General features: G+C 39.5%; 2 protein-coding genes across 8 annotated transcripts in view; one reads left to right on the top strand and one right to left on the bottom strand.

Annotated features, from left to right (window-relative positions):
• The window catches only part of NKAPD1 (NKAP domain containing 1), a 12,261-nt gene extending 5,220 nt beyond the window's left edge, over nt 1-7,041 (bottom strand). For 2 of the 7 annotated variants that reach the window (XM_043481489.1, XM_043481493.1), the window contains exons 1-3: nt 6,239-6,354; nt 4,982-5,058; nt 463-563 (exon numbers count right to left, since the gene is read on the bottom strand). In XM_043481489.1, the coding sequence (XP_043337424.1) occupies nt 463-563; nt 4,982-5,050 (170 nt within the window). In that variant the 5' untranslated portion in view covers nt 5,051-5,058; nt 6,239-6,354. Of the gene's footprint in view, nt 1-462; nt 564-4,981; nt 5,059-5,677; nt 6,355-7,030 lie in introns of those variants that run through there. The other 5 variants (XM_043481490.1, XM_043481492.1, XM_043481488.1 and 2 more) reach the window with 5 other exon arrangements.
• PIH1D2 (PIH1 domain containing 2) lies at nt 6,350-12,901 on the top strand. The gene is made up of 6 exons (XM_043481487.1): nt 6,350-6,619; nt 7,370-7,572; nt 7,982-8,105; nt 8,534-8,779; nt 10,045-10,310; nt 11,852-12,901. Exons 2-6 carry the CDS (start codon nt 7,396-7,398, stop codon nt 11,984-11,986), a joined length of 948 nt encoding a protein of 315 aa, XP_043337422.1. The 5' UTR covers nt 6,350-6,619; nt 7,370-7,395; the 3' UTR covers nt 11,987-12,901.

Here is a 12,901-nt window from a genome sequence, read left to right as displayed (position 1 = left end):
AAGCCTACATAATCCTTCATACTCACAGTCAAATTATTAAGAAGGTAATGTGAAAGGCTGTGTGACAAGACAGTGAGTAGATAAGGTAAAGAAAAGGCAGAGAGAGGATGAAAGACTAATAAGGGAAAGGTGTGAATGATCAGCTAAGTGACCATAAGATACCTATAGAAAATCTTAAGTCAAAAGCCGTCAGGTAAGGTCAGAATCCATAGAATCCTTAACATTTACAATTGTTCAAGGCAGAATTTTTAAGTTCTCCATTCCAAATAAGTACAAAGAGTGGGGCTATATGCATCATAGCCAATACCTGTATGCTTGAGTCAAGATTTATGAAAAAGGAAAGTCTTAAAAGACTCACAGAACTGAATTCATCTATCTTTAGCACACCATCATGTTTTTAAACAAAAGTTGATGATTCTGAATGAGATGAGAATATTTTGGTTCTCAGAGGTGCAACTTCACCTTGAACTGCCGGGTAACATTTTCCTTTTGGTCCCCCGGTAAGCATCATCCATCTGTTTTTCCAGTTCTCTTATTTTCCACATATCTGATTCCTCCTGTATCTGGATTTTTAAAAAAATGAAAAGAAAGGAAAAAAAAAAATAAGTTACTAGAACTTCCCTGGTGGCACTGTGGATAAGAATCCACATGCCAACGAAGAGGACACAGGTTCGATCCCTAGTCTGGGAAGATTTCACATGCCGCGCAGCAACTGAGCCCTTGTGCCACAACTACTGAGCCCGCGTGCTGTGCACCCAGACCCTGTGCTCTGCAACAAAAGAGGCCACCAAAGTGAGAAGTCCATACAGTGAGTAGTCCCTGTATAGGCAATAAAGACCGAGTTCAGCCAATAAATAAAATTATTTTTTAAAAATAAGTTAATAAAAATAACACTTTACATCACAGAATAGTAATTGAAAATAAAGTCTGCACTAGTTATTGGATTACAAACTGTGTTTTGATCAGGAACCTGGGAAACAAATTCTGGTTGCTCTAGAGTGCTTAAACAATCCAACCCAGTAAAACTCAATTATGTAGAATTCTGCAGCAACAAAAGAGCTTTTTAACCCCTGCATAGATACACTCATCACCTTATTAACCAAGTAAAAATGATAATCCCTTATGTTTCTAAAATGCTTTATGATTTTAATTGTATAATCTCTATTGAATTTTAAGCAATCTTAACAAGGAAAGCAAAAAAAAAAAAAAAAGGTACTATTACTACATTTTACTGAGAAGAAACAAAAGCTAATAGATTTTTACCAAAGTCAAAAAGCTAATAAAGACTGGTCTTTCAACTTTCTAGGCTACGTCTCTTTTCACAACATAGTAATTTTTGTTAAAAACAAAGCAAAACAAAACAAATAGCATGAGAACTGTTAGAGAATTTCCTGAAAAGCAGAGTACAGCTGCACAAAGAACAATCAGCTATTTCTAAGCCCTCCTGTAATATTGTTAAGTTTGCCCTCGATTTACCTTTTTTTTTTTTTTCCCGATTTACCTTTTTAATCACTGCTTTCAAATATAAGCTTACCATCCAACTAGGGGAGGTTTAAAGCAATTGCAGAGGCTGCTTATGTAACAGTTACACCCTCACTCACAATCAAAATATCAGGGGATATGACAGTAATAACATCTGCAATCTAACTAGGAGTTGAATTTTTTCATACTGTTCAAGAGAACATACTGGTCAGAGCAACACCCTCTTCCAACAACACAAAAGACAGCTCTACACATGGACATCACCAAATGGTCAATACCGAAATCAGATTGATTATATTCTTTGCAGCCAACAATGGAGACGCTCTATACAGTCAGAAAAAAAACAAGACCAGGAGCTGACTGTGGCTCAGATCATGAACTCCTTATTGCCAAATTCAGACTTAGAGAAAGTAGGGAAAACCACTAGGCCATTCAGGTATGATCTAAATCAAATTCCCTTACACCTATACAGCAGAAGTGACAAATAGATTCAAGGGATTAGATCTAATAGACAGAATGCCTGAAGAACTATGGATGGAGGTTCCTAACATTGTACAAGAGGTGATAAACAAAACCAACCCCAAGAAGAAGAAATGCAAAAAGGTAAAATGGTTGTCTGAGGAGGCCTTACAAATAGCTGAGAAAAGAAGAGAAACAAAAGGCAAACGAAAAAAGGAGAGATATATCCATCTGAGTGCAGACTTCCAAAGAATAGCAAGGAGAGTTAAGAAAGCCTTTCGCCATGATCAATGCAAAGAAATAGAGGAAAACAACGGAATAGGAAAAACTAGAGATCTCTTCAAGAAAATCAGAGATACCAAGGGAACATTTCATGCAAAGATGAATCCAATAAAGGACAGAAACGGTATGGACCTAACAGAAGCAGAAGATATTAAGAAGAGGTGCAAGAATACACAGAAGAACTAAACAAAAAAGATCTTCATGACCCAGATAACCACGATGGTGTGATCACTCACCTAGAGCCAGACATCCTGGAATGTGAAGTCAAGTGGGCCTTCACTATGAACAAAGCTAGAGGAGGTGACGGAATTCCAACTGAGCTATTTCAAGTCCTAAAAGATGATGTTGTGAAAGTGCTGCACTCAATATGCCAGCAAATTTGGAAAACTCAGCAGTGGCCACAGGACTGGAAAAGATAATTTTCATTCCAATCCCCAAGAAAGGAAATGCCAAAGAATGCTCAAACTACTGCACAATTGCACTCATCTCACAGGCTAGCAAAAGTAATGCTCAAAATTCTCTAAGCTAGACTTCAACAGTGTGTGAACCAAAGCTTCCAGATGTTCAAACTAGATTTAGAAAAGGCAGAAGAACCAGAGATCAAATTGTCAACATCTTTTGGATCACAGAAAAAGCTAGAGAATTCCAGAAGAACATCTATTTCTGCTTCATTACTACTCTAAAGCCTTTGTGCGGATCATAACAAACTGTGGAAAATTCTTAAAGAGATGCGGATACCAGACCACCCTACCTGCCTCCTGAGAAATCTGTCTGCAGGTCAAGAACCAACAGTTAGAATCAGACATGGAACAAAATACTGGTTCCAAATTGGGAAAGGAGTACTTCAAGGCTATGTATTGTCACTATGCTTATTATTTTTATGCAGAGTACATCATATGAAATGCCAAGCTGGATAAAGCACAAGCTGGAATCAAGACTGCAGGGAGAAATATCAATAACCTCAGATACACAGATGACACCACCCTTATGGGAGAAAAGTGAAGAGGAACTAAAGAGCCTCTTGATGAAAGTCAAAGGGGAGAGTGAAAAAGTTGGCTTAAAACTTAACATTCAAAAAACAAAGATCACAGCATCTGGTCCCATCACTTCACGGCAAATAGATGGGGAAACAGTGGAAACAGTGGCTGACTTTATTTTTTTGTGCTCCAAAATCACTGCAGATGGTGACAGCAGCCATGAAACTAAAAGATGCTTGCTCCTTGGAAGAAAAGTTAAGACAAACCTAGACAGCATATTTAAAAGTAGAGACATTACTTTACCAACAAAGGTCTGTCGAGTCAAAGCTATGGTTTTTCCAGTGGTCATGTATGGATGTGAGAGTTGGACCATAAGGAAACCTGAGCACCAAAGAATTGATGTTTTTGAACTGTGGTGTTGGAGAAGACTCTTGTGAGTCCCTTGGACTGCAAGGAGATCAAACCAGTCAATCCTAAAGGGTATCAGTCCTGACTGTTCATTGGAAGGACTGATGCTGAAGCTCCAATACTGTGGCCACCTGATGCAAAGAGTTGATTCACTGGAAAAGACCCTGATGCTGGGAAAAACTGAAGGCAGGAAGAGAAGGGGATGACAGAGGATGAGATGACTGGATGGCATCACCAACTCAATGGACATGAGTTTCAGCAAGTTCCAGGAGTTGGTGATAGACATGGAATCCTGGCATGATGCCATCCATGGGGTCGCAGAGTTGGACACAACTGAGAAACTGAACTGATATAGGAGTTGTACACAGTTCACCAAAGACAACTAAAGTTTTGACCTCATCTGCTCTCATGAACTCTATCACTTCTTGCATCAGTAACCCTCAAACCTTTATATCCAGCCTCAATTTTTCTCCTTTCCTCCAAGTCTAAGTTGCCAACTGTCTGGATATCTTATAAGCACCTTACCATCAACATGTTCAAAACCAAATTAATTACCTTTCCCATTATATCTCTTATTTTATTCCCTATCTCAATTAATTGCATCATCATCATTCACCCAGTCACATAAGGTGGTTATATTTGATTCAAAAATTATCACTATCATCCAATCAATCATCAAGTTCCATGAACTCTATTCCCTAAATTCTTCATCTTCATCCCTACTGTCACTGTTTTCATGTGAATCCCTCATCATCTCTCACCTGAAATACTGCAACTGTCTCCTAACTGGCCTCTCCACTATTTCAACCCATCTGATCTATACCCTCCCCAGCTAACAAATCATCTTTCTAAAATATAAATACAGTCATCTCAAACCTTGCTTAAAAATATTTAATGGTTTCTTTATTGCCCACAGGAAAAAATCTCCAAGCATCATAATCCAACTCTAATTCACCACTCAAGCCTCATCTTCTGCCATTACCTCCCAAATTCTCTACTTTATGGATGCATACAATTTCTTGCCCTAAGTGCTTCATGCTCCCTACTATATGCTACTACATGATGTTCCCTCTGTGCTAAATGATCTTTGACATCTGATAAACTTGAACTTGTTCATCAAGAACTAGTTCAAATATCAGCAGTTCAAATACCATCCATTCTGTGAAGCCTTTCCCAATTTCCCAAGGCAGATTTCATTATTCCTTCCTCAGTGGATGAAAGCACTTTGTGTATGTCTACATTATAATACTTACCAAATTATATTCTAACTATCTATTTTATTTATCTTTGTCTCTTCCAACTGTACCAAAATAACTCCAAGCACACTGTTTGCCCTCCTTAAGCATGAAGAATAACTAAGGTGTATCTCTAACCTTATTGTGAGCATCTGTGTGCCGGATGACATTTCTCAGGAGGACTTTCCCCAAAGGAACTCGGGACATTCTTCAACCTGAAACGAATCAAGTAACATTTAATAATTTAATGTTATCTTTTATCACTATGCTATAATGAAGCATGAGATAAAGAAAAGATCACTGAACTAGAAGTCAGTGGTCCTGAGGAATAGTTTTTCCTTCACCATTAAAAGGGGGAAACACCGGTCCACACTAATGTGAGGATGAAAAGAAATAATGTACATTGGGGTTCTTTGAAACTGCACCAAATTCAGTGCTTTCAAAAGCACCATTTTATTTAATCCTTAAAATAACTGTTTTATGAGGCAAGTGCCTTCATTTCTTTCCTTCATTTCATTTCCTGGGGCAAGGTAAGCCATACCTTGCCCCAAGCCACACAGTCCACGGCAAACAAAGTTCAGATTAGAAATCAATTCCCGAATCTCCAAATTAGTTTGCAGTTAAACACCTAGATTAAAGAGCGTCAGGGACACAAATGTCAACAGTAACAAAAACTGACGCCTAAAAACATCAACTGCAGAGATGCCCTACACTGCTTCATTCAAGGGAATTTTATGTTCCATTTTGTCCAGAAGCCTCCAAAAAATAAATGACAGAGATATTCACGTGTGTAGCTATCAGGGGCTTTGGGCAACCACCCCACCGCTCACTCACCCCTCGATCCTGAGGAAATCAGGCATCTTGTTAGTGTGAGACGAAGAACCACTCCATTACAAGATCTCCTCCGACCCAGGAAGCCAAGGAGTCAGGGCTCAAAGGCAGCTCTGCAGCTTCACCCGAGTCCTTCGTGAAAACGCAGCCTTCCCACCGGTTATTCCGCCCTCACCCGTGGCCCAGGTCACGGCCGCCGTTCCCTCAGCCCAGGCCGACAGGCAGATTTCTCTCCGGACTGAGGCCGGGGGTTGCTCCGGCGCGGAATCCGGGCGGCCGGGTTGGCTGGGGCATTCCCCGCTCACGTTCCTCTGGGACGATCCCGGGGGTTGGGTTTCACTCCCCAAAAAGGGATAAGGACGCTTTGGACGGGTACGACCCTCGACTGGGCCGCAAGATGTATCTAGAGTGACTGAAGCGGGGTTGGGGGGGAGGCTTCCAAGTGGCAGAGAAACTACCCCTATCTTCGTCACCGGGACCCTTGCCCCCCAGCGGCCACGGAGCTCCTGCTAACCTTCCTTCCAAACACCCTCCCCACACAAACACACACAAACACACCCATACCGTGCGCCGCAGCCTCGCGTGGCGGGGTTGGGGGGAGGAAGCTCTCTAGGAGAAGAGGGAGCTGACTTCCCTTCCAGGCCGGAAGTGGTGCTCATGGGAAATTCTTCCTACCAACAGAAGTCCCAAAGATTCCCACAGAAGGGTTTCCAGGACACTCTAGAAGTCCTCAGAGGTGGAACGGGAGGCAAGGTCCTTCCTGGAAAAGAAGTGGGTCAGGCTTAGCCGAAAAGCAAGCCCAGCACCAGAAGGAGAAGACTCGGGAACTAGATGTAGAAAGATAAGACCTTTCTGCCTGGAGCTTTCCGGACTCAATTAGATGTTGTCCCAGTGTGGTTACCCTGGTAACAGGCGTCGCGTTTTGTCAAGAAACCGAAGGAAGAGGTAGGTTCGCCGACCTCTGGAAAAGTTAGATTTCCCATTTAGTCTAACCTTAATGTAGTATTTGGAGAATCCTCATTCTGTGGATGCTGTGGGATACGTCTCCATTGACGGAGGGGGCTTGGAGGGAGGTTATCTCAAGTGGTAGAGGGAATATTATTATTCTTGGCAGGTGTTCCAGCCTCTCCGTGTTAGCTTACTTAATCCTCACGATAACCCTATGAGATAGGTATTATCGTCTCCATTTCGAGGAGAATAAACTGAGGCACATGTGTAAATTAATTTCTCAAGATCACACAGCTAGTAAATGATAGAGCTAAGAGTAGAATCTAGGCATTCTGGCTGCAGAGTCCATGCTTTTAACTCCTAAACTATGCTGCGGACTGGGGAAGTCTCATGTGGCCCTCAACCCACAGCACACTTCTAGCAAATTCAGGCCCCAGTTAGCATATACCTGGGTGTTGAAACAAGAAACTCCCAAGAAATCCAGACTTTAAGTGACCCCTCAAGGCTTGTGAGGGTCTATGCAGAGGTAAGGACTTACTATCTGAGAGAACATCTTGAGAATGTAAGAAAGGGTACTAAATAGAGTAAGGAAAAGATAAAATGGTTCTGATCCATAATCTTTTAGGCACTGGTGTTAAGAATAGCTGTCAACTTCAATAAAACAGCCCCTGAACTGTTCCTCCTCCCCCCTCCAAAGAATAGATTTGGGGGGAGATTTTTTCTTCCTTAAGTCATGTCTTTCCACAGGCTTAAGAGGCCTATTCATCTCAACCATGGAGTCATCCTCAAAGGGTCTGCTCACCCAGGTTACTCAGTTCTGGAACCTGTTAGATGATCTGGCTGAAAGTAACCCTGAGGGCTATCAGAAGTTCATTCAACAGCAGCTGAAAGAGGGGAAAGAGCTCTGTGCTGCCCCAGAACCACAGCTCTGTCTACAAACCAGGATCCTGGTATGTGGAGTTGGTACCCAGAGAAAGGGAGGCCCTGATTGAAATGGTCCTGGAATAACCAGACAATGGCTTACCCTAGCTATTACTACTTTAACATAAGAACATTGAGGGAAACTGCCACTCTGAATAATGGAAAATTGAACGTAATGTGAAAGATTGTGTTGATGGAATAAGAATGGGAATTTCATATTTGACACATTTTGGAGATCCCAAAATCAGTCATTTTTCTGCTAGAATAAAAATCAAAAGTAATGTCATTATTTAATAGAGAATAATATAGTTGGAGATTTTTCAAATAAAGAGAACTTATTTGGTTGGGGAGGTAACTCTGTGATGAGTTACCTTTAGGATATATTTTTTTTTAATTTAAAAACTGGATTTTGAGACATACAAATTTTTTGCTTTCTAGAAACCGAAAGAAAAATTACTTTTTATCAACCTGTGTCAGTGGAAAAGGATCCCAGCTCCAGAATCAGCCACTCATCCAGTACCTCTAAGTATTGGCAGACCAGAAGATATATCTGAGACATCAGGTACATAGAATTATGGGAGAGAAAGCACATTTTAAAAATTGGGATGTGGGAATAAGCATGGGCCAGATTTTACTTGATAAAAGGCATTACATATTTGGTCATGGTATAGTCAATGAATAATAAGGGTCTATGGGGTTGCAAAGAGTCAGACACGACTGAGCGACTGAACTGAACTGAATAAGGGTACTTTGTGAAAATTGATTACTATTTAATTTCCCAATAATATGAGCTATTTTAATTCATATGAAATACCAAGAAATGCTCTAATTGGGATTTTATATATATAGCACCATTGTGATTATCTCTGAAAATACAGAAATAGAATTTATATTTTCCATCTTTATCAGGATATGATTAAAATATTACCTGACGATATCATTAGTAAAACAAATTGTCTTCATTTCACACCCTCTGAATTACACACACAGATGTTTACACAGTCATTGATGTTGCCTACCATCCTGATGTTCTCCAGGCAGCAGAAAAAGACCAACTGAAAAAAGATCAGCTGATAAGGATGGCCATGAAATGCATTGAGGAACAACTCCAATTTACTCTCTCAAACTGTTACTATATTACCAAATTTAGAATAAAAGGAAGCATTCAAAGAATGAAACAAAATCTGATGGGAATCCAAACCAATCCCACAGATTTAAGAGAGAAAATGAAAAAGGGTAAGTTAATAAAATGTAATGGAAAGTGATCTGATTTAAATGTTTTTTGCTTCTGGTGTACATTTTGCAAGCTAGAAGTCTCAATTGTAAAAGATGAGAAATTTAAGATAGAAAAATATAAAGATAAGATATTAGAAATATTAGCATGTCCCAACATAGACGGCAATGAAAGCAATGGCACCCCACTCCATTACTCTTGCCTGGAAAATCCCATGGACAGAGGAGCCTGGTAGGCTACAGTCCATGGGGTCGCCAAGGAGTCGGACTCAACTGAGAGACTTCACTTTCACTTTTCACTTTTATGCATTGGAGAAGGCAACCCACTCCAGTGTTCTTGCCTGGAGAATTCCAGGGATGGGGGAGCCTGGTGGGCTGCCTTCTGTGGGGTCACACAGAGTCGGACATGACTGAAGTGACTTAGCAGCAGCAGCAGCAGCAGCATAAACAGAGGCTTCCGTGATGACTCAATGGTAAAGGACTCACCTGCCAATTCAGGAGGTGTGGGTCCGATCCCAGGGTCAGGAAGATCCCCTGGAGAAGAAAATGGCAACCCACTCCAGTATTCCTGCCTGGGAAATCCCATGGACAGAGAAGCCTGGCAGGCTACAGACCATAGGGTCACGAAAGAGTCAGATACAATTTCGTGACTAAACAACAACATAGATGGGCCTAGAGATTATCATACTAAGTGAAGTAAATCAGAAGGAGGAAGACAAATACCACATGATATCGCTTATGTGTGGAATCTAAAAAACGACACAAATGAACCTATCTAAGAAACAGACTCATAAAGAAAAGACTTGTGTTTGCCAAGGGGAAGGGGGGAAAGAGAAATGGGCTGGGAGTTTGGGATTAGCAGATGCAAACTATTATATATAGGATGGATAAACAATAAGGTCCTATTGTATGGCACAGGAAACTATATTCAATATCCTATTATAAACCATAATGGAAAAAAAAATAATGGAAAAGAACATGAAAAATATATAACTGGGTCTTTTTGTTATCCCACAGATATTAAACACAACCCTATACATCAACTATACTTCAATAAAATTTAAAAAAAATTAGCATGTCCTTAAAGATAAATCCTGCAAACTTTTAAACCAGATCCTCTGGTTTAAGGATCTTTTAAGATTCCCAAATCAATTTAGCTGCAGCTTTGTCTGCCATCTTGGCTAACACTATCACTGTTACAGCTCATTGCCTGATAGTATTTCATGTTGATTAATTTTGTGATTTCATCTTCCTTTTTTAAAATAAAGAACTAACCCTTGAAAAGATAAGAAGCAGTACTGTGAGCAATTCAGATCAGTTTCCTCAACTTTTACTGCCGAAAGACCAAGTTTCAAGTAAAACAGCATGTCTGATAGAAGAGATTTCTAGTACAGAGATTGAAGTGGAGATGAAGAGACCAGCCTATGAATTAAAAATTGTGGCAGATCAGAATGAGAAACCTCTGAAAATTGAATTAAAAGTTGAATTACCTGGTATTAATTCAGTATCTCTCTGTGACCTTAGTGTTTCTGAGGTAAGCTGAATAAGTAATACTGTAAATTTGTATCAGTCAATAATCACTATGTTATGCTGCCGTAAAAAAAAAACTCCACAATCTCAGTGGCTTACAATAACTTGCTCAGGTTACATATCAGCTCATCCTGCTTCACTCTGTGAGTGTCGCACATTTTAAGATACAAGATGAAGGAACAATTTTCACTTTAGACAAGTCATTCTCATGGAGGAGGGAAAGTAGAAATGGCAAAACCATGCAATAGATCCTAAAACTTCCTCTCGGATATGGAATGTATTACTTATGCTCACATTGTATTGATCAAAGTAAGTCAGAAGGCCAAGTCCTACATCAGTATGGCTGGGAAGAACATTCTCACAAGCAGTCACTGAAGTTACATGACAAGGATGCATAATCCTCTTATAAAAGAAAAGCAACAATCTACAGTCTACCACAGTCCACCCTCTTGGTCACAAGTATTTGCTTCTTTTCCCAAGAAACATACCTCCAATCCCAGTATCAGACTCCAAAGTGCAGGATTTTGCCATCATAATCTGCATTAGACAAAATTTGCATGAACTGCAATGACAAGTTATCTATTTCTGTAACCCCATGCATCATACAGTGTAGAATGGAGAGAGAATAACCACAATCAACAGTCTCAATTCAGAAACTGAAAAACTGTAAGGCACACAGCAATTCTAAAATCCTGGTAGGCCGATAGTGCAAGGGTCCCTTTCCTGGAGGTAGACAATGTTCTTGCTGAGGTCCCTTTACAAGATTCCTTGATTACCTAGCCTCCTAGTTCCATTATTTTCCATGACTTTTAACTCCATTCTTTGGGAGGTTTTTTCCTCTTTCATAATCTACCTTAGCCATGCCTGAAAAGAGCAGTGAAGACTATGCTGTCATTAGATGCTGAGGAGCTTACTCAGCCTGTTTGCTGCCCATAGAATGTTGAGACGGAAAGGTTATTTCTCAGTCTTATTACTGGTTGAAAACAAAAATTGGTTCCATTTTTCATTCAAGTCTTAAGATTTATGGGCTCTGTATATTCCCTTTCAATTCTTTATATTCCCTTGCAAATTGAGAACTTCTTTTCTAACTTCATCTTTTTCTGGTACCTTGTTAAATGTAGCCAACAGAACCAACGCATGCAAACAACATTCTATTTTCCTATTTCTGTACCTAAAAACACAAGTTAATGAGGTAGATTGTCTTCCAAATTATTGTGATAAGGGCTTTGTCACCATAAAACACAGATCACCATCTTTCCAGTCTCCAGCAAGTTTTCTTGCTGTTTGCTGGTCAGCCCTGAAGTCAATGCCACATAATTTAGAATGGCAGCATCCATCTTCTGGTACTGTTATCAATTTTAATGTACTGAACAATAAACACCTCAGAATCTCAGGCATTTACAATACCTTTACTGCTCACAAGTGGACCCTCTTCTTACGGGAAAGGAGTGAATAACTGGGAACAATAAACCTGTAACAAATTCTAACCAGGAAGTACTTTTCTATTTGCATCTTTTAAAATCTCTCTTGGTTTATTCTTTTTAGGATGATATATTGATCGAGGTCTCTGAAAAGTACAGATTACATCTAAACCTTCCAGAATCTGTGGATACTGAAATGACTACAGCAAAATTTATCAAAGAGAAAGCCACTTTAATTGTCACAATGCCATTGGTGTAAGTTAAAAGCATCGTGTATTTGGAGTTTTCTATGAAAGTCATGTGAATTAGAGGGCCTCCATTATCTGTGAAGAGGTTTATCTTAACTTTTTAAGTTTCATTTTCTAGGAATTTCTTTTGATGGAATGAGATTTTCTCATCAGCTGCTTTTTAAAATTCTTTCTCAAGTAAACTTGGCATCAAGCACAAACTACCAAAAACAGTGCTACCGTAATATACTTGTTTTGAAGATATTTGTAACGGCCTCAAGTAACTTAAATACCATTTGGGAAAAGTCTGTTTGTCTCCAGACATTATAATATGTAAGAATTCTTTGTTTACTAGTTGAAAAACATTTTTGTCTCTAGTAAATTTTTGCATCAGGAATAAATACCAGACTCTGCAAGAAATTTTTTACTACCAAGATGTACCTTAGCAGTGAAAGTTTCCTCTGGTGATAAAGATGTAGAGCCAGGATAATAATGTGTAAACCTTTGCTTATGTGAACCTCTGTACTTCTATAAAGCAGGCTCTGGCAGGAGTCCAAGCCACCCAGGCCTACCTCCCTTTAACATCAGGTATGGATTTGTGGATTAGATAAAACGATGCAGTGACAGTCATTGGGTATTATTACATGTAAGACATAAAATACATCCAACTCTAATTTAAGGCAAAGGGGCTCACTTTGGGACAAGTGCCTTTCTCTTAAGAAAATAACTTTTAAAATACAGAAGTGATGTACTTTTAAACTCCCATTCATCTGTCAGTTCTTTGTTCAATACAAAAGTATCAGTTTTCCAATTTATATCCAGAGTAAGCAACATTCACACCAAACTTTAAACATCCCTTGTCTTTTCTAAACACAAAACACTCTCCTTGTAATTATTAGTTTCTAATTCAACATAAAGTCTTTAAATAAAGTTCTCATTAATTTTAA

The sequence above is a fragment of the Cervus canadensis genome, chromosome 11 (genome assembly GCF_019320065.1).
Source record: "Cervus canadensis isolate Bull #8, Minnesota chromosome 11, ASM1932006v1, whole genome shotgun sequence".
NCBI classification, from domain to species: Eukaryota; Metazoa; Chordata; class Mammalia; order Artiodactyla; family Cervidae; genus Cervus; species Cervus canadensis.
This window is presented reverse-complemented; position numbering and strand designations above follow the sequence as displayed.

Bases quoted from the DNA above. Each gene is read 5' to 3' on its own strand.
- PIH1D2 (XM_043481487.1), top strand. From the start codon at position 7,396: ATGGAGTCATCCTCAAAGGGTCTGCTCACCCAGGTTACTCAGTTCTGG. The intron at 8,780-10,044 runs GTAAGTTAATAA...TTTAAAATAAAG, and splicing joins AAGAGAGAAAATGAAAAAGG to AACTAACCCTTGAAAAGATA. The intron at 10,311-11,851 runs GTAAGCTGAATA...TATTCTTTTTAG, and splicing joins GTGACCTTAGTGTTTCTGAG to GATGATATATTGATCGAGGT.